We start from the raw sequence: 22,251 nt of genomic DNA, 5'->3' as shown, positions 1-22,251 counted from the left end.
CCCTGTGCTCGACCGCTTTCGATAGAGGCTTCGAGGAAGTTTTAGACGAGGATTTATGATTGTCTGACCCAATTTTTTCGAGTTCTACCCCCGATTTTTGCTCCGGTAGGCGTTAATGTGGCGCCGGGTAAGATTCCCTGGACGACACCCTTGAAGATTTTTTTGTCTGATTTTCTTGTCTTAGATCTTCCCCTGTCACTTTGTATGAGCAGGGCCATGGCCTTCGCTAGACTGAGGGGGTCTGGGCCGCATGCTCAAAAATCTTTAGCATAGATGTTCTGAAGGCTTCCCACTTTCTTGGGGAATCATGTTTTGACGGGCATTTAATGACTTCCTCAGAGGGCGTGGAGTAAGATGAAGAGGGAGACCAGCGTTGTCTTTTTTTGAGGAAGAACAGTACTTTTTTTATTACTCCTCGACCTACATTTTTTGTGACTTAACAAGGACTCAGCCAAGTCTTTTCTCCCTCTCAAAGAAAACTTCAAGGATTCCTCCCTTACCGCCAGTTTACCTCTCCGTTCCTTTAAAGCTTTATGGGTCATTGACTGACAGAAACTGCACTAGTCTATACGGTGGTCGGAACCGAGGCACCAGAGGCAATTCCAATGGAGATCAGTCAGTGACATCTTTCTCCCTCATTGCTGGCATTTTTTTAATCCAGTCTTCGACGTGGAAGGATTAGATGAAGACGACATTTTCTACGAAGTGAAGCACCGTTTTCTCGATCCGAAGCAAAGCTAACGCAAAAACGGAACTGAGGCCAACCGGCGCACTTAAGGCATTTGTACAGCGGATGACGTCGGCACTCAACGGATGCCGCCGAGGGACATCGATGCCGCAGCATCGAGTTTAGCGCCCTCTGGTCAAGAGAGAACATTTTTTCTAATGCAGTAAAGCTGAAGGTAAGGATATAGCTAAAATGAGGAATACGTGGGAGGCCACAATCCATTCAAAGTACTTTTTATGTTAGAGGGAGATGGGGTATGAGCAGCTTTCCTTCCATGAAAATGGTGCAAAGAATATGGTGAAACTCACTGCGACAAGTTGTCCCAGATCCCATTATTGCTGCATACGCCAATATCACTGAAGCCTGCCAATCCCCATAAGTATCCTAAACCTATGATCACGGGCATCTGACTAGTCACCCGACAGTCTTCCAAGGAGGGTCTCTCCCACAGACTTCATTCTTAATTTTCCAGAAGTTTAGAAGTTGTCTGCTTTAAAAGTCGACATTGAAAGGAACTAGCAAGACCAATGGCTTCCGGCTTCCACCCCATTTTAGGTCCCTGCTACAGATTTTGATCCAGATTTTAGCAGATCATGATTTTCAATGCACATAAGACAAATTAATATGGTAATCACTATAACGATAAGGAACCCAAGACACGCTCGCACTCAGAACACAAGACACCATCGATCAAGACACCATCGATCAAGAGCAGAGTGGACCAGAGTGGACCAGTATCTCTGTTCGTAAATAACCTCACGCCTAACATCTCCCCACTCTTATCCATTATAAATGGATATCCATCAGGGACAAGGCATCCCTGTGCCAATTCTATCAAAGAAAATATGTTTTTGATTTAAATGTGAATGTGGTTACGGTCAGACTAGGCGTGTGCACACAACAAAAAAACTGTCAGCCAGCACCACCCCCCCATGTTAACATGCGCACGCATGCAAACTTGCCACCACAATCTCAGGAGTAGTGTCTGGTTGACTAGGACACTACCGCGCATTCCTGAAAGGGATCCGCATCCCGCTATTACAAGTCATCATGATTTGCACATAGACTCATGCACATGTGCGAAGAAGTAGTGGTTGCACCACACAGCCCCATTGGCAGGACAGGTACATATAGAACCTGTCAGCAGCCATCAACCCACATTGCCGACTGGACGTACATTTCAGAGCATCAACTGGCCAGGTAAGTGAAACAGTGGAGGCTGTATAAAAACTCCAAATATACAAACTTCACTGATGCTTAGATACAATTGTTAAACTCACAAATGCATTTCAGCCCCAGTGAGCTCACTAATTGACATCCACCCTAGCAACTACGTTTTGTACACGTGGACAAACTCCCTAGGTCCCTCACATACAGGAATTATCCTTATACCCCTCACACCATGTAGATTTAATATGAGCCAAGTTAGCAGAGTGTTGGGGAGAATTCTCATTTCTGTGCGAATTCACTTCAACCTTAGAGACCGCCAGCTCTTTTGCTGGGTTGTAGGACTTTATATTTTTATCCTGGACTGAGTGAGACCTTTCTCACTCCCGAAAGTATTTTTCTTTGATTTGGACTCAGTTTCTTTTGGTTTTGGAGTCTGAAACTCCATAGATATGTTTTTGTATTGTGACACAGTACCTTCAGTGCAGTGTCACACAGAAGTCCTTTGGATTTCTGTTAAGGTTTAAATACCTTCTCTTGGATAAACTACTGTTTCCAAGAGTAGTGAAGTCAAATTGACTTCACTTCTTTTTCTCTTTGTAGACCCAGCACACACCATCTTATGTGGAGTGATGGGAGGTTACTTAGTATCTCCTTTGTCTACCTTCTCGTGTAACATTTTTATGTTCCCCTTACAACAATTAATGGCTGGTGGCAGTGGTTTAATTTTCCTACCAGTGTGCGTTTTTACCACAGAATGAATCCTCAGCTGCAGTATTGCACCCATAGTTTCCCATTTTATCAAAATGGCCTCTTTTTTGCCATTTCTTCTTTGTAAAGTCCTTCTTGAGATTTAATCCGTGCACCAAACCGGTTTTGGTTCCTTTGTTCGTTTTGTCTTTGGCGGGATTCATGGGTGTAGCCCGCCTCTGGCTCCAGTGTGTCTGGCAGGGCAGTGAGGGAGGTTCCCAAAAATCTGTGCTTAGTCTCCTTGGTTACAGGAATGCACCCAAAGGTGATTGGCTGGCTGTCCTTGGAGGACAGCCACTGTGTTGTGTGAGTGATAGCTAGGCTGAAAATTAATGGGAGAAACTTGCATAAAAGGTGAGGTCTTTTGCAAGGAAGGCAGAGTCTACCACTGGACAAGGAAACAAATAAACTGGAAGAAAAGTTTGCTGCACCCTCCTGGACCACTGGTTTGCCCGGTGAAGCCCTGCTGCGGTGCTGAAGCTCCAAATTTTGAATCGACTAAAGAAGCCAGGAAAGGAAGACTTCTTTCCTTGGGTTGTTGGGACCAACTGACCCAAGACGGACTTGACTGGAATCCCTCTCCCTGCTGGCTGTACTTCTTTGCTGCTGCTGGAACAGAGTGCCAGGGCACCGGAACACAAACATCAAGGGCATAGTTTTTAAGCCGGACCCGAGCTCCAGGGAGATCCTAAGGACTATCCAAGCCTGAGCCACAACAGAGTGCAGGACCCCAGAAGCAAGGAGAGGCCATAAAGGTGTCTAAGAACCCCTATGGTGCTATTTGTGAGTAGTTGAAACGGCAAACGTGCTGCGGATTTGGATTAGGTCCATTGCTGTAGTCCCCAGACGTCCTCCCTCTTGGCCCCATGACTGAGGCCCAGGAGCAACAGGATCTGCTGGACTACAACAAGAACAGAAGACATCTGGAACCTTTTCTTCAGACTCAAGGTACTGTGTAACTAGCGGTACTTCCCTCGTGTGTAGTTTGCTTGCTCTCACTGGAGACTTGTAGTTGCTGCCCTTTGCAGAGTTGCTTGTATCTTTGCTCTTCACAAGCCTCCCAGCTTGTGGCCCAATAGTTTTTACCACAAACTAACATTGTGCAAGACTTTTGTGCTATCCTCCCCGTAGACTTTGCTCAATTGACATTGGCTGTCCTGGCTCCCTGAACAATTCTCTGACTTTGTGTTCATCTGTCCCTCAAAAAGTCATGCATAAGTTACTTGGTTAGCTGGGAAAGGGTTAACCTATATTTCATTGGGGGAATTGAAAAGTACTGACCTGTTTGGACAAGCTTGTTAACCTTTGTTTCCTTCCCTAACCCATTCCTTTTTCCACAACCTCAGTATTGCATTAGGTATTAAAGTGATATATCAACATCCACAGTGTCCTAGCAACTGAAGTCACCTCGGGGTGTAGGAAGTGTGTGTGAGACATCCCAAAAGGGTATCTACTTAACTGAAACAGGAGGAGTGTATTTTTTAAGTGTATTTTATTGTTGCCTATTGCCCTTCCTAAAGAAGGCTAATTTTAAAACGGACTTTATTTTAATAAGAAACCTTGAGTATTAATGTTATTTGAATACCTGTCACTGAATCTCTATGTTACACCTCTACATCTCACATTGACCCCTCTGGAGATAGGCCTGGCTGTTCAGTGACTACCAACTTGTGCGGTAGAGGTCTATACCGAAGGTTGATCACCTAGTGTCAAGAGCTCAAGGCAGGTGTAGTCTCCCACAGGGTTACTACAAACCATCTTGCCTAACAGAGCTGCACTAGACAATACTCACACCACCTTTGAACCAGCACCTTTGAGCAACCATCCACAACTGCTCCAACATGGATGACCTCAATTGGCTTACTGTTCAAATTGCCATAGGGGAAGCACAAGCCCCACCACACCAGTGAACAAGAGTGAAATGTGCATACCCAATTATCCAAAAGCCCTACATCGGAAGAACCACCAATTGACCCCTCATCACGCATGAAGCACTCCCATACAGGGCCAGTCAACCATGGACATGCTGCAAGCCCACCACCTGCATGCCCAAAAGATAGAGGACACCTACCCATTGACAATGCATTATGGGTCAGTCCTCCCCACAGCAGTTAATCCCAATCCTGTTCTTAGCCTTTACAAAAAATTAATTTACTTAACAGTACAAAATGCTGGTCTTTTCTAAAGAAATTCAGCAAATATCTGGCTTGTGTATATTTCAAAATTAAGGCACAAGTCTTATTTCTGCCATAGGTCTGCCTACGCGTTTCATTCTACAGGCTTTTTTTCCAGGCCATAGAAAAATAAATCAGTAAATATTTGAATGCTATAGATCAATCAATCAGAACGAAACCTATCCAAGAGCGTGAAAAGAAAAATTGCAAGAGAAATGAGAGAAAACAATGTTTCAGCACCATCAATACAGTAAATGGCAGACTACAAATGAACATATTTCACATTCAGAGACTCTACGCTTTACAAGCCGAAGTGGGAAAAAAGTATCTTAATATCAGTTCTCCATTAGTTTCGACATTTCAACCCGATTTTGTGCAACTGCCACCTACTTTTACATTTTCAGTTCTAAATTCAATTAATGGTATCCACAGGCCTATACAACACAGTATTAATGATGAACTCATACTGGGACCAAAACGGCATACTTAAAAAGCACCCCATTCATGCAAGCCATACAAGCTAGTAGGGCAGCACATCACAGAAGTGGTTGCAGTGGCAGGGGGCATGCCGATAGATGGATGTCCCTCTAGCAAAGGAGGAAGTTAGTAGCAGAGGCGTACCACTACTTTCACTGTTTATGTTAACAGTGCCACTACTTTTTACAACCACTTTCACAATTCCGAAAACGGTTCTTGAAGTTGAAGCATCCCTCTTCCTTTTACCAGTCTATGGCAGTTACAGCCAAACTGAAATCCGATTCACCATAGATTCATTTCATGAGATATAAAGGACATCTCAGCCTGGATGGACTATCTGGCTTCATCTTAAGTATCAGAAGATGGAGGAGGTCCAGCTAACACTAAAATCTCTCCCGACATCCCATCCCCACGTGATTTTGGAATACTTGCCTAATTGTTGCTATAGGCTACAGCTGGTAACGTTTCAGGCAATTTTCATGTTATTATATTTTAACGTCTTGCTACATGGGATTTGCTTGTTCATGCCACTGAACAGATGTGCAGTTATAGGAGGAGTCTTATTGACTAGTCACTTGAAGTATCTATATTCACTCCTGTGGGATACATCCTGACCACACATTCTTCCCTAGATGTTTCAGCCCAGAGGAGAAACTTTAAAGCCTTGAGATTCAGGCATTGCAATAAATTAAATTCCATTTATGACCGCACACGTCTAATGCAGTGGCAGAGCCAGAGTGGGGAAGGGGGTGTGACTGCCCCCTGCCCGCTCCCCCTGGTGCCCAGTGCACCCCCCCCAGCCTCCCACTTGTACCCCATTATCTGCCCCACCTGGCACCAAAAGCTGCCTCTGCTACTGAGCTAGTGGCAGGCTCCTTGTAGAAGCAGCAGCAGTTTAGGCAGGTATTAAGAATGGGTTCTGGCAGAGTTAACATCAGTGAGTAGAGGCAATTGATTTCACAATGGCCATATATAAATGTTCCAACTGGCTAACCAACTAAGAGAAATTGGCACACCTCTACCATTGTCCTCTAGCCACACAAAAAGTCAAACCAACCAGGGAAGCCAGCGAAAGGTTCTGTGGTCCCATAAAATGAGACAAGAGAACCCCAAAATGGAACTATGTCCTAGTAGAGGGAAAATGCCACCATGTGCAGGAGGGGTGAAGTTCATTGCATGGTAGTTGATAGATCCAGTCCTAAGGGATAGAAAAGCCTGAAGTACCCTCTCTATCTACGGATGCAAATATTGTAGAGTACAATCCGGGGGCTCTCCTGAAACAGCCGTCAACATACAATCCACCATCACCCATCCAAGACACTGTGGGGACTTGAGGCCCACCCACAAAGACACATTTGGCAGGTCAAGGGCCACCTCTCTGGTAGCTTTTTGGCACCATCAGGCCCATTAAAACTTCACTACAGAGTAGCATGGCTCAGAGGTGGACAGAAAGGGTCCTACTGCTTTGTAAAATTTCTCTTGGAGTGGATTGGCAAAACATTGGCAGCCACATCATTCCCGATGAAGGCCTGGTCAAGGCCTCTCAGAAAATGTACTGGCATTGGCTTAAGAGGTTTTGAAGACACTTGAACCCTCAGGCATAAACCCAGTGTAGAATACAGGCAGTGGTTAAGCCCAACTTGACCACTGTTAATTAACATTGCCCCCCACAAATGCACCCAATCCACCTGGATTCCCCCTGGCGGTTTTAAACCTCCTCTGGTTGGACATGCCATACGACTTAGAGACCATCTGCCAACAGGACCAGATACAGGAAAATGGTTATCCTTACAGGGCCCCAAGCTAAAAATTAAGCATTCCTTAACTTAGACGACTGCCAGAAGATCTGAAGGTCGATACAATGGAAAGCTTTTGTCTAGGAGTATAGTCTGGAATTTAAAGAATGTAGCAACAAAGTGCAGAGACCACTTGTGATCTGACCCGAAGCACTGAAGACAGATGCTAGAAACAGTCCCGTCGCAAGAAAGACAGCAACACCAAGATGGACGATGGCAAAAAAAAAAAGGAAATGGAAAAAGAAATAAACACGGCTTGAACAAGTGGTGCAAAGTTATTTGCAGAACACACCAGAGAGCCCTAATGTAAACACAGCGGGACAGGAAAAACGGTTGAGCCAAAATGCCTGTGTCCTCAGGCATGCACGCTCTGCATTGTTCTCCAAATTCTTCTGCACAGTGTTCTCTGGCACCTTCCCATTTGGTATGGCAGAAACGGGATTGATAGTGGAATTTAGGAGAGAAAGCGTAAAATGGCCCACCAGGGTTCAATGTGGTACCAACCTTGCGTTTATTTTTAAGCAAAAGTTAAAATGTATATGGTTAAGGAGACAGCCCCAGTGACCTACGCAATGTCAAACATTGCCCAGACTGAGGGCTAGTTGTAGATTATTGAACATTTCCCCCTGACCTAAGCATCCAGCCTGGAGAGCATCAAATTGAAACAGAATTCAAAGCCCTGCATCAGCTGACTGGACAACAGAAAATGATCACCAAAGTAGGCTTCTAAGAGGATCACTACGGAGCCCAACAGGAATTAACATGCAAGAGAAATGGGCAGTCAAGGCCTTGAAGCACAATAAGGTGATTGGGCTAAACCATGCGACTTACTTTGGGGGCGGAGGTTTGGTCCTGGCCCACACAAAGGATCTGTAGTGTCCCTTTCTTTGCCAGCCTTGTCCTGGTCTCCAGCCGCTTGCAGGGTAGGAAATTCCTCTCGAGAGAATGGCGACAGTTGGCTTGATCCCTTTCCACCTGCATGCAATGACAGATGCACAAGACAAAAACGTATGTGAGGAAAGGAAGTATTTGTCTGAAGATGTACTTGTTCCTTTTAGTGGTTTATGATCTCACTTTCCCAAGCCTCTGCCCCTTTTAAAAAAAAAAGTCTTTTGTCCCCCTTGAGTGATCAGTCTTGATTCAAAAACATTACTACATAGTTTAAACTACTGCTGGCCCTATTGCAGACCCATATTCACAGACAACAGGCTCAAAGCTATAACTACCTAGATCAACTAATTTCAGCCTACCTGCTTCCCCTTATAACCAACTAATAGTATATCCAAGCCAGGTTTAGCTGCCACTCACCTGCCTTACACCTTGTTAGAACTACAACTTTAAGAAACACTGGTCCAGGAAATACATAATTCACTTAGACTTTACTCACCGATATTCAGCATTGCCCATTTAGCAGCCACTAGGTGTGTAACAAATTACCAGCCCTTCGAGCTAAAGGTAGACCGAATTAAACCTCATACTTGTGCAGAATTAAGACTTTCTCATTTAATGCAGTGAAACGAGGCATAAGAAATGTGGGAACCACTTTAATGTCCGTTAAGATGGGTTTTTAGAATCTGTCTTGGACAAGTTTTTAGACGGCCACCCTAGTTATAGTGAATCAGGTAACTCTGAGTTTAGCCAAAACCCAATCAAGGTAAATTTCAAGAACAGTCAATGCCGTTCTTAGGAGAGTCAGTGGGATTCTCAGGAGAGTCAGTGGGATCAGGGGTCCACAATGAGTCCACAGTGAAGCACACAATTCAATTTAGACCGGGGGGTACACAGTGGGAGGGGGGAGGGGGCAGGGTACGAGGTGGTAGGTTATTGGGAGTTGGAGGAGAAGGGAAATATTGAAAGGGTCGGGGTATTTGCACAAAGTTATTACCAGGTTTAATCGGAACGGGAGGGAGAGACGAACTGGCTTAATAGTGGACACAACGTATAGATTACGCTTTAAAAACACCAGTGAACATTAATGGCAAGTAATTGAGTTCAAGTTGGTACAGGAAATGTGATAGGCCTAGGAAAGAGGGAAGCGGCTGCAGGTGGAAAGATTCTTGGAACGACACGGTATACACATAGCGCTGCTCCAAGAGATGCATTTAGAGGGGAAGGACCTGAAGGTTCTGGAAGCCAGATTGGGGAAAGGGGTTAGGCTTCTCATACTCTAACTTTGCGAAGTGGGCGTTGTTTGGGGGGGGGGGGGGTTGGATGTTTGCCATGCATAGCCCCAGGCGTACCTATCAAAGTAGAGAGAAAAGGGGATTTGGAAGGTAGGACTACAGAAGTGGTAGGTACTATGGAAGGGAGTGAGGTGTGTGATAAATTCATATGTTCCGAACGGCGACGATAGTGATTACTTCCCTTCAGTGTTGAAACCGGCAGGAGGACATAGTTCCAATAATTTTTGGGAGCTAGGGGGGACTTCAATCTCGTGTCAAGAATTAGACCAAACTGGGAAACCAGGCCCAGTTTGGTCTAATTCTTGACACGAAAGGAAAGGAGTTATTCATTTTACTCTTATGTACATGATCCATACTCCCATTTGGACTAAAATATTTGTAGGACAGAAACACCACCATTGATTCACAGACAGTGCATATTTAGTGAGAATTTTATCGGGCCACTCCCTTGGCGACAGTTCTCCAAGGACTGTTGGAGACCAGCAATCGCATTATTAAAGACTCAAAAGGAGATGCCTTGAAGATGTGGCTTTCCATACCACACCACATGAGGAAATATGTACATTCTTTCTAATAAATGAGGGGTCAGTCAGATTAGGGGGTGCAATTGGAGGCCATTAAGGTGATCATGAGGGATTTCTAGGTCATGGATGATGGGAGTTAGGAAAACATTGAATGACTCCCCATGTAAAATTGAAAAGTCGATCCAACGTTTGGTTGAATTAATAAAGGGGTACACGAGTGGAGGAAGAGCTGGCGCAAGCATTGCATTCACACCAGGAGGTACAGGACTCCAAGTGAACGTAGTCTGCATAATATTCGGATCCACAGAAAAGGGGATAAGGCAGGCCGCCTCTTGCTGTGGCTCATAAAACTCGAGCAACCTACATCAGTGATTACACAGATTCAGGGCAAAGGAAGTGGAGATTTTCCCACAAGGGGATAAATAAGGAGTTCCAGGAATACTATAAAGAGCTATATGCGAGTGAAGGTACAAACTTGGAACTAGAGGCAACTGATTTGTTGGAATCAGTAAAGCTACTGAAGTTAGCGGAGGAGGAACAAAGAGGAGTTAGGGGTACCTATAGAGGAAGCAGAAATTCCACATGCCATTACATCCATGCAGCAAAGTAAAGCACCAGGGAGGGACTTTCACAGTTTAATTTTTAGAGGTTTACCCAACTACTTGTGCCCGAGCTGAAGAATATACGATAACTCATTTGAAACAGGGATCCTTCGGGAAACTATGCAGGAAGTAGTGATCACGGTTCTTTTAAAGTAGGACAAGTATCCACTGGATCCACCACGATTCCTATCGGCCCATCTCACTGTTAAATGTAGATGTTCTAATCCTCCGGAATTTTTTTGCAGTTAGACTAGCAAGGATAACACGAGGTCTGGTGCACGGACCAATGCAGGTTTGTGGGAGGATGCAACAACCCTGAATGTACACCGCCTCCACCATGTCATCAATTGGGTAAAACAGTCACGGGATGATCAGGCACTTGCATCACTAGATGAGGTTAAAAAAAAAATAATTGGACTGGTCCTGCTTTTTTAGAGTTCTGAAAGCCTTTGTGTTATGGGTGGGTATAATGAGATGGCTGAAGCAACTGTAGCATAGCCCAAAGGCAGAGGGTAAAACTGGGAGTTGGGTATCATCAGTATGGGTGCTGGAGAGGGGCACAAGACAGGACTGCGCTGTGTTACCAATACTATTCTCAATGGCACTTAAACCCTTAGCCAGATACTTTAGAATGTATATGTTAAATGTTAAAGGTATTTGTACCGCACACCGTCACCAACGGAATTGGTCCCCAGGCGCTCAGGCGGATCTGTAAGTGATAAAGGTGGGATGGGTTAGTAAGGTGAAGAAGGGAGTAGGATAGTGAGAGGAGTGGTGTTCTGTTGGCAGCTTCAACTCAGTATACACCGGGTGCTGAGCTTTGGTGCGGCTATCGGATCGGAGTCAGTCCGCGTGTGCTGTTCCGACTTGTGTTGTTGCAGTGTTGTGAAGTGCGTGCGGCTTGATGTGCAAGAGAGGGTTGTGAGTTTTTTGAGTGAGATAAGTATGCAGAGTTTGAGCTTATATTGGTAAGTGGGTTACCTGACCTTTACCATGCTAACATTTGTAGTTCTGTCTGAGTGTGACACCTGTTGGCCCTCATATTCCCACCTATTCGCGGCGCAGGCCAATGATTACGACTCCATCCAGGTGTGGTCATGCCAACCCTCACACCCCCCCATCCAGATGCGGCGCAGGCTAGTGTCTAGGGACCCGTCCAGGTGTGGGTATGCTAACATTCACAACTCCATCTGAGCGCCACGCAGGCCGGTGTTCACAATTCTAGGTGTGGCACATGTTAGCATTCATTTTTTCTGGGCATGGGCATGTTATCCTTCAATTGATCTATCCAGATGCGACGCAGGCCAACGTCTATCTAGATGCGTCTGCCGGTCTGGATATGTTTGTCCGGTAAGTATGAGCGGGAGAGTCACTTGGGGCTTTCGTCTGGGTCTAGGTATGTGGTCAGTCTCTGCAGCCTTCCTTTGTGGCTTTTTTCCATGATGTCTTATGCTCTGTCGAATGGTTGGTTATTTGGTTTGAGTGTTTGTCCAATTTGAGAGTGGTCGAGGTTGGAGTTATTTTCGTCATTGTTTTAATGTCTGGGCATTCTAGTGTGTCTCCGTTGTGGTTACGCTTTGAAGAGCCATGATTTGAGGAGTTTCCTGAATGCTAGGTGGTTTGTTGTATTCCGTATATTCTTAGGTAGGTCATTCCAGGTTTTGGGTGCCTGGTGGGAGAAGGACAATCCTCTGAGTTTTTTTCTGTTGTAGGGTTTTGGTTCCAGGCGTATGTCGGTGCTTGATCTTAGTTTTCTTGTCGGTTGGTGTAGGCGTAGTTTGTCGCTTAGGAATTCTGCGTCTTGTTTGTGTATTGCTCTGTGCATGATGCACATGGCCTTGAACTTTATTTGTTGTTTCAGTGGTAGCCAGTGTAGTATTTTTAGCGCAGGTGTGATGTGTTCTCTTCTGGGTAGCTTGAGGAGGAGTGAGGGTGATGACAACATCTTGTATGCAGACGATATCTTACTAGACGTCAGTAACCCATTAGACAACATTCTGATCATAGAGGCTTGGGATAATTTCCGGAGAATCAGCCTTCCCAATTAATGAGGCTACATCTATGCTGTTCCCTTTAGCAGGATTATTCGATGGGCATAGGGATGCCCTTCCTGATGGGGTGGGGGGAGGGGTGCACTGAGACCTAGTGTCATTTAAGTATTTGGAGATCCGGAGGACACATTTGTATCCAACACGGGACATGTGCTTTCCGGAATGGGGGATGCAGTGGCTTTTTGGAAGATGTTGCCTCTATCGTTGATGGGAAGGGTGGCATTGTGCGAGATCAAGGTTCTGCCTAGGTGGTCATTTTTTTTTTTACTAATATCAAGTTTATGATGAAAAAGGTTCTCTTTAGAATTGTAGATGGAAGCTTGGGGAATTGCCATGGGGACACTACAATGTACATACAACAAAGGTGGTTAAACTGAACAGATTTCAAGTTGTACTTTATGGCTGCTCAACAGCAATAAGTGGTTGCATGGGATGAATCCTCTGAGTGAGATCACCAGCTTGCTAGGCAGCATTCCAAGGCCTAAGAGGGGAATGGAAATGTGGCATCCCATCGGAGTGAAAGGTACGATACATCTATTTTAAAAATGGTACGGGAGGTATGGATGAAGCTGCTCATTAAGTGTAAGGGATTGTATAGTGCTGACCTGCCTGTAGGATTTGAAACAAGTGTTCTAAGGGCTTTGAATTTGAGAAATGTTAACATGCAGCACGATTCTAGTCACAGAAGGCAAAAAATGGCAGGTTTGAACAATCCCAAAACTGATAGACAAGTTAGGGAACATATTGGTAACAGTTCAGAGGCTTAAACAGGTATGATTTTATCGCTTTGAAGAACTTAGGAAAGGACCCTGCTTCCTAATCGCCCATGGGAGACTGTTCAATTCTTTGGGACTGAATACCGAAAATCTCTGTTCACCTCTATAAACACAAGAAGGAACAGCTAAAAGTAACTTATCCTGAGATCAAAGTGCTGCTGTTGGTTGGTAAAGATTTCGGTTTTTGGTCAGATATGCCAGTGCTAACTTAAGACTTTCGTATTCAGTCATAGGAACTGGAGCTCAAGCCTGTCCTCCACAGCTAGCCAGTGAAGAGATTTACTCCCAAAACCATTCTAACTCCGGCGTTATACGTGTTTTGAAGTCGCCGGAACACCGGCTAAGACTACTACCATAGTACAGCTGCAAATTTACCAATGCTCCCACCACTATTGCATGATCATTCACAGTAACAAAAGGGAGAGCTTGTCTGAAAAGGCAAAGAGTAAAAGACGGCCTGCACTTTGGGTCGGATTTGGCCTTCCAGCACAAATCGTTCTGCCATATACAACCAAGGCTTTTTAACCAAGGTGAACATTTTAATTTGGTACACAACACCGGAAGCAAGGAGCATCTGTTCTCTTTAATGAGATGTTTTGGTCTAAACAAAGCAATCTCTGTCTTTTTAGAATTTAAGAGTTGGCCAACATCCAGCTGCTGATTAAATCCAGACTGTTACTCTGTTGGATTGGACAATGTGGAGGAATCCTTTGAAACACCTGTGTATCATCCCCATTTGACTGGAAGCAAGCCATATGCTTGCTTCTGCAGTATGTAAATTAGTTGCCGTAAGTAAAGATTAAATAAATGTGACCCCACAATCATGCCTAATGGAGTGACAGAAAACCTCCCTACCTCACCTGTTGGTGGTGCTCAGACAGAAAGGAGGTGAGCCAATTAATGGCCTTAGCTGAGAGATGCTCTACTTCCCTTAGATGTTTGATAAGGATGACATGGTCCAGTGTCAAACACTGCTGACAGGACTAGCATTATCGAAAGAGAGATGCCATTGGTCTTCCAACCGTAACAGTTCATCCCACAATGCCACCAAGGCTGTTTCCGTCCCATATTTTAGGAGTAATCCCGATGGCAGCTGGTCCAAAATGGACTCCTTTTCTACATACTTCTGCAGTTGAGGACAACAGAACCAAACTGGTTAAGCTCCACTAAGTATGTTGTGCTGCCAGACTCCATTTCAAGAAAACTACTAATGGAATGACAAGTTATGATCCAACAAAGACCAAGACACGCAAATGAATGTCCACTATATCTTGTATTCAGATACTGTTAATTTAGCCAGAGTGATTTGCCGACACGTGTTTCGACCTTCTGCAGTCTTTCTCAAGGCAAAAAATCTATTTCAAGTACAACTGGATCCTGCTAATGTGCCGAAAAATTGTGATGAAATGGCTCAGAAAGTAGTCTCCAAAGCACCTGGAGTAAACGTGATTCAGCCCGACAAATAGAAAAGAAAGCGTCAAAGCGCTTTGGAGCTCCAACGTGCATCCCAGAACCAAAATCTTCGTTTGCAACAAATATCCTGCCGTCTCCTATACAAATTCAAAGTCCACAAAAGTAGTGCGGACGCTGCTCGGTACCATATCATGTCATTTCTGCAGTTGGCTTGTAACCATTTTTTCCAGGATTTTTGCCGGCCTGTGCATGCCTGCCACTGGGCGAGAATTCAAAGTTTTCAGAGTCCAGATTGACTTTTCAGCAAACAGGTGGCACTAACAAGATTTATTGACAAAAAGGGTCATAAAGGGAGCAATGTCTGCAGACCTACCTCCTTTGAAGGGGGTAGTGCTGGCTGCTCTAACAGAAAAGAAATGCAGGGTATTTGGGTATCAATTCATGGATGGAAAAATAATGACATTTGCTAAGGTAGTGGAGAGACTGGCAGAGCTGTTGGAGCAACCTGAAATTCATATTCTCTCTCCCACATTAGTCATCTTATTTCTGATGCTTGTATCTGCTTAGATTCACATGTTATGCATAGGCCGACATCTAGTGGAAGCTGCAGAGTATTAGTTGGTTTTCCGAAACTCGAAAAGGAACGAACAGGGCGTGCTAGTAATACAATCCCTAGTGTGACGTCCCCTGTACACATGATCCCTCGCGCAGTAGGACCCTCAGATTGTATTTTTTCTGACATGTGGTAGCATGAGGAGTAGCGGGAGTACAGAGTATTCAAGCAGATAAGATAGATAAGACTACAAGCATCCATGCACTTTCTCTGAGGGCAAGAAGGGCGGGCGCGTGTGAACCTAAGCAGATACAAGCATCAGAAATAAGATTACAGTGAGTAATGTATCCCTTCTGAGGCTTGTAGAATCTGCTTCGATCACATGCTGTGCATAGATTAGCAAGCAGTGTTAGAAGAAGGTGGGATGTGGGAATGGTTATGAGGAACAAATGTCTTAGAACCGCTTGTCCCACTTGTGTATCTGTCTTGAAATGAGTTTCAATGCAGTAGTGCGGAGTAAAGGTGTGAATAGAGCTCCATGTAGCTGCTTTGCAAATAGGGACATTTGCAATGAAAGCCAGAGTGGCTCCAGTACCTCTTGTAGAGTTGGCCCTTGGCGTAAAAGGCAGTGTTTTGTCTGAAAGGTACTAGCACAGTTGGATACATCCGACTATCCACTTAGAGATGGCATTAGAGACGCAATCTCCTTCTCTGCCTGGCACTATAGAGACAAACAGTTGATCTGTTTTCCTTAGCGGTCTGGTCTCATCTACGAGGTAGAGGACCACTCTCCTCACATCTAGTGTGTGGAGTTTCACCTCAGCAGAGCTTTTGGGTTCCTGGAAGAAAGCCGGTAGCTCAATAGACTGGTTAACATGGAATTTGGAAATGAACTTAGTTGAGAACCTAGGGCTAGTGCGCAAAAACCAATTTGTCCTTATGTATAGTAAAGACAGGATCTTGCACTGACAGAGCTTGGATTTCACGGACCCTTCTAATAGAAGTAATGGCTACTAAGAAGGCCATTTTGTAAGTCAGGTGTCTGAGACTAGACTTGTGCATGGGCTCAAAGGGTGTTCCATGAGTTTAGCAAATACCACATTAAGGTCCCAACCTGGTGGTGGGTTAGAAATTGGAGAGTGGAGTCTCTTTACCCCTTCCATAAATTGCCATTACCCCCTCTGGCCGGGTAGCTTGTTGGTGAGTTGACCCAAAGATTTAAGTGCGTCGTACTCCTCTTTAGCTGTTTTGAGGGCGTCCTCGACTGCCTTGACAAAGAGCATGTTGGGTTTGTTTGGCATGTTAATTAAGATGGCCTGCGTTTCTGGTGTAAAATCCGATTGCTGCAGCCACGCGTGATGTTTAATAACAGTACTCTGAAATAATCAGTCCGGCGGTGTCTGAGGCGTCAAGGTTGGTCTTAAGTAAACAGCTTGACACTGCTCTCCCTTCTGCGGCCACCTGCGCTAGCTGGTATTTCAATGGTTCCAGGGAAGGCAATAGTAAGGCCGACCCTTCTTCCTATTTGTGGCAGTTGTAACTGGCCAAAAGGGTTGCATTGTTTGCAATTCTGGAACGCAGCGGAGGAGGCGACCTTTCTGCCCATTGCATAAAGCTTCATGCTTTCCTTGTCAGGTGGGGCCTCAGAGGAAGCAAGGGGTGTGCCCGCTCTCTTCCTAGTTGTAGTTGGGACTAACGAGTCGGGCTTCAGCTGCTTTCTAATATACAGTGGGTCTGAAGGTGCGGGTTTTAATAGCTTTTCTATACTGGGGTTTACAGCCCATGCGAGTTTAGGGCTCTCTAATGACTGCTCTATCTTGCGCTGTATTGCCTCGAGTAGAGGAATAAACGGCGCCACCGTCATCTTGTCCCCAAGGATTTGTTCTACAAAATCCTGATTCTCCCGTGTCTCAATTTGAAAGTGCTCTGCTGCCCTGGCTAGCACCTCATTAAGAAGGGTTTGGTTGTCGATAGGAGAATCAGTGATAGGGGGGGATTCTGATCAATAGGCGAGTCCATAGGATACATATTGGCCTCTGAGTCAGCCTCTTGGTCTTCATCACCCCCATAAGGGTCTGCAGCATCCTCATCGTACTGAGGGTCAGCTGCCTCTACAATTGATAGGTCTTCGTGTTCGGAGTCCGCGTCATATAGCTCTATGACTGCTACGCACTGGAATTTCTGTATGAGACTTTTAGTAGGGGGGTGAGAAGGTTGAGCAGAGACTTGTGACCCAGAGGGAGCTGTAGTGGGGGGAGTGGAGTGGAAACATTCGAAGCAGGCAGGGTCCTTTTTGTACAAATTGACCATAAAAGACATTCTCCTCATGACCCTGTCTATGTCTTGTGATGGCCATTGTGCTGAACTTGGGAAGACCAAGGGTTGGGAAGGAAGTCCCAAGTCTTCATCTGTGGGAGGAATTACCCCAGATTTCTTAGGCCTAGCCTCTAGAGGTTTACCCTTATGAGGGATGGGCCTAGATTTGTTTTTTCCTTAAGAGGGGTTTTATCCTTATGAGGGCTTTAACCTCTATGAGTGGTCCTTGAGGACTTTTTTGTACAACCCCCCAACCCCCTGCTTGCACCAAGCGCAGTGTTTATCCTACTGTTTTGGGCCTACTACTTGACCTGACGCAGAGCGTCGACTTTCGGTTGCAGGTAGGGCCAAGGCCTCGTCTGCAGACGATCGGTCCTGGGAGGAAGTTTTACCCGTACCGTCTTTTGGCAGTTGGGCCCTGTCGTGCAGCGATCGCCAGCGAGAGTGCCCAAAGGACAGGCACTCAGACCTTTCCTTGGCAGACACGCGCTGTCGACTGCTCAACCGATGTGTCTAGTCTGGACCTGGGGTTGTGTTTTTAGTGGTGGATGGAAATGCTGCGCTTCCGGGTGTAGTCCCTACAACAGGGCCGCTGGCCTGTCCTCGGGGAGGGCGGGGGGTGTGGGGGGGGTTGGGGGAGTGGGCCTGCGCTTGGGAAGCCAAAGCTACACAGTCACCCTCGCCGTCCGAAACGGCAGTGTTGCTGCCATCACTGAATGCACCTTCTACCTCCATGGCCTCGAGCTGCCTGGCATAGCGAGCCCAGCGTTTTGTCGATCGGTCCTTTAAAGTTTTGGGCTTGAAGAGCCTACACGCTCGACAAGATCCCTCGATGTGGTCTCTTGGGAGACAAGTTACAGACTAAATGCTTATCAACCCACAGACATGTTCTATTGCACTTGGGGCAGAATTTAAAAAGGGGTCTTGTCCAGAACTACAAACTATGGCAGCTGGGCGAAAGTAGTGTAAGAAAAGGGGCATATACATCCTAAAATGACCTCCCCCTCTCTCCCCTACTGTCTGGGCAGAGGCCCGGGGCGGCCTTCCAAGGCCGAATGGTCCATCGCGGTAGTCTTTCGACGGGAAGTATGGTGTGATATTTCGATGTTCGGTGAAGTAAAGGATAAAAAGAATGAACTATTGTTAATTGAAATAAGTAAATGGCTTTACGCCGAGGAACTCCGCTATACGCACCCGCCTAGAATGGCGGAAAAAAATATGAGGGATCATGGATACAGTGGACGTCACACTAGGGATAGTATTACTGGCACGTCCTGTGTCAACGCCCATTTTTGAAAAACAAACTTTTACTCCGCAGCTTCCACTAGATGTCGGCCTATGCACAGCATGTGAATCTAAGCAGATACAAGCATCAGAAATGCGATTACGGTGAGTAATGTACCTCTTCTGAGGCTTGTGGAATCTGCTTAGATCACATGCTGTGCATTAGAAGGAGGTGGGATGTGAGAAGGGTCCTGAGCAAACAGATGTCTTAGAATTGCTTGTCCCACTTGGGTATCTGTCTTGGAATGAGTGTCAATGCAGTAGTGCTGAGTAGAAGTGTGAATAGATCTCCAAGAAGCTGCTTTGCAAATGGTGTCAAGGGGTACATTTGCAATGAAAGCTAGAGTTGCCCCAATGCCTCTTGTAGAGTGGGCTCTAGGCGTAAAAGGCAAAGTTCTTTCAGAAAGGGAGTAACAGTTGGATACAATTTACAATCCACTTAGAGATGGCACCTTTAGAGACACAATCTCCCTCTTTGCCTGTAGCTACGGAGACAAACAGTTGATCTGTTTTTCTTAGTGGCTTGGTCTTGTCTTCATAGTAGAGGACCGCTCTTCGCACATCTAGAGTGTGTAGTTTCACCTCAGCAGAGCTTTTGGGTTCCTGGAAGAAAGCCAGGAACTCAATGGACTGGTTCACATGGAATTTTGAAATAAACTTAGGCGAGAACCTAGGGTGTGTACATAGAACCAGTTTATCCTTATGAACAGTAAAGAAAGGATCCTGCACAGACAGAGCCTGAATTTCACTGACCCTTCTTATGGATGTAATGGCTACTAAGAAGGCAGTTTTATAGGTCAGTTGTTTGAGACTGGCTTTATGCATGGGTTCAAATGGTGGTTCCATGAGCTTAGCAAGCGCCACATCAAGGTCCCAACCCGGTGGTGGGTTAGAGATTGGTGGGCTGAGTCTCTTTACCCCTTCCATGAAGGCCGCGTGGGTGACGAAAATTACCATTCCCTCTTTGATTAGGGGGTTTGTTGGTCAACTGTCCCAGGGACTTTAGAGTCTCATACTCATCTTTGGCATTTTTTAAAGCATCCTCTACCGCCTTGCCAAACAGTAGATCAGGCTCCACCGGCTTGTCTATTAAGGATGCTTGTGTCTCGGGTTTAAACCCTGAGACTGCCTTAACCAAGCATGCCTTTTAATAACAGTGCTCTCTGCTATTAGCCTGCCGGCGTTATCCGCGGCATCAAAGGTTGCCTTAAGGATGCAACCGGACACAGCCCTCCCCTCCGACCAACCTGTGCCAACTAGCTCTTTAAAGGTTCTGATGCAGAGTCGATGAGTGCAGCCACTTGTTCCCACTGGTGGCAGTTGTAACTAGCCAGCAGAGTGGTGGAGTTGGCAATCCTTGCCTGGTAGGCGGAAGTGGAGGCTACCTTCCTTCCCAACCCGTAGATCTTTTTGCTCTCCTTGTCGGGGGGGAGCCTCAGACGATGATTGGGGCGTTGCCGCCCTCTTTCGGGTATTAGTGACTCCCAGGGAGTGCATTTTCAGTTGCCCCCTTATATACAGCGGGTCTGACTGGGATGCCCTGAACAACTTTTCAATCCTGGGGTTTACTGCCCTGGTGAGGTTGGGATTAAGAAGGGAAGGATCAATCCTCCTTTGTATAGATTTGAGAATAAGGATGGCCTGGGCAATGGGTCTCTTCTCTCCCACTAATTCCTCAGCGAAGTCCCTTTCCTCCTGAGCTCCGAGTATCTATGCGGAAGTGGTCTGCCGCTTTGGATAAAACCTCATTTAGTAGAGGTTGGTTGTCGGCTGGAGTTGGTAACCAGAGGTTCCTTGTCTACTGGGGAGACTAATCTGTAGACTTCTGGGTTATCTTCGTCTTGGTACTCGTCATCCCCATAGTAGTCCGCCCCAGTTTGGTCATCCAACGCTGCCAATTCTGGATCCTCATACTGAGAGTATGGCTGTACGTAAAAAGGGTCAGAAGACCGACTTTATGTTGGTGCCTCAACTCAAGGTTTTTTACCAGGAGGTTGTGGGTCCCTAGACCCTGAGGGAGTAGCCCCGTCTGGGGTATACGAGAGGAAGTGCTCTGGATTCTTGGAATAGAAGTCTGCTAGGGATGACATTCTGGACATAACTATGTCCTCACTGGACCATTGTTTAGAGCTGGGAATTAGCCTCTCTTGGGGGTGTTTCTCTGCAATCTCTTGACTGGACCTATGAGCTTGTACAGGGGTCTTAGAATGTTTAACAGAGGACTTGGAGCTGTCCTTAGGTATATGTACTGTTTCCCCCCCTCCCCGTGAGTGGAAGAGGGTTTCCCTGGGGTTTTCATCTTTTCCAAGCTTTTCGACGTCTGGCGTCGAGATTCGGGGGTAGTGTACCTTTCCGTAGATTGATTACGTCGGGACACGGGCATATACGTCGAGCGGACTGCTGACGCCGACTCCTGGAGTGCGGCCTGGGGATGGAGGTCGGCTTCGAACGATTGAACCTCTATTACTTAAGTGAGGCACTCTTGGCAACAGTGGATGGTTGCCAGATGTCATGCGGCGATCTTGATCGAGAACGCCCAGAGGACACCGATTCGGTGGACCGTTCTCGGTGTGCCTCTTTCTGAGAACTGGACTTGAGTGCTTAGTGGAAGTGGTGTGGGTAGCGCTCGTGTCGCCGGGTGTTTACCCCATAGCTGCCTTGCCGGACAACCTTCCGAGGTCGGGGACTTGCGCTTGGCTGTCTTTCAACTCCACATTGCCCTCTCCGTCAGATAGTATGGCGTTGCTGTCATCACCGAAGGCGCCCTCCGCTTCCATGGCCTCTCGTTGCCTGGCGTGGTGGGCCCAACGTTTGATCGAACGTTTTTTAAAGTATTAGCCTTGAACCGGCTACACGCTCTGCAATTCGCCTCGGGGTGGTCCCTCGGCAGGCAGAGGTTACAGGTGGTGTGTCTGTCAACCCAAGGGTACTTGCGGTTGCACTTGGGGCAAAATTGGAAAGGGGTACCCTCCATACGCACCCTGTGGCAGCGAGCTAGTGTGTAGGAATATATATATATATATGAAAATATGTGAGTGAAGAGTGTGTACCACCCCCCCACTCTCCCTACTTGTACAGGGCAGAGGCCTTCCGAGGCCCGGGCAGAGGCCTTCCAAGGCCCAAAGTCCATCGTGTAGTTCAACGGCAGTTTTCTTCTCCAGTCCGGCATCGAGCTTCGGATTCCGATGACTTGACGTGGGTATTGAAGAAAATGGGGAAATATATATTTAGCAAATTATGGCTAAAGTCAGGGAACTCTGCGGGATACTTCCGACAAGTATGGCGGAAAAAAAGTATCTGAGGGTCCTACATGCGTGAGGGATCATGGGTACAGTGGACGTCACACTAGGGATAGTATTACTGGCACGCCCTTACCTCTAATGTGTGGAGTTTTACCTCAGCTGAGCTGGTTGGATTCTGAAAGAAAGCAGGTAGCTCAATGGATTGGTTTACGTGGA

At 46.2% G+C, this 22,251-nt stretch overlaps 1 protein-coding gene across 8 annotated transcripts in view; it reads right to left on the bottom strand.

Moving 5' to 3' along the window:
* PRRC2A (proline rich coiled-coil 2A) overlaps positions 1 to 22,251 on the bottom strand; it is a 2,343,739-nt gene that overhangs the window by 1,877,086 nt on the left and 444,402 nt on the right. For all 8 annotated transcript variants that reach the window (XM_069635075.1, XM_069635076.1, XM_069635077.1 and 5 more), the window contains exon 6: positions 7,923 to 8,066. In XM_069635075.1, the coding sequence (XP_069491176.1) occupies positions 7,923 to 8,066 (144 nt within the window). The remainder of the gene's footprint in view (positions 1 to 7,922; positions 8,067 to 22,251) is intronic.

Source organism: Ambystoma mexicanum, chromosome 13 (assembly GCF_040938575.1).
Source record: "Ambystoma mexicanum isolate Mex_15411 chromosome 13, UKY_AmexF1_1, whole genome shotgun sequence".
NCBI lineage: Eukaryota > Metazoa > Chordata > Amphibia > Caudata > Ambystomatidae > Ambystoma > Ambystoma mexicanum.
This window is presented reverse-complemented; position numbering and strand designations above follow the sequence as displayed.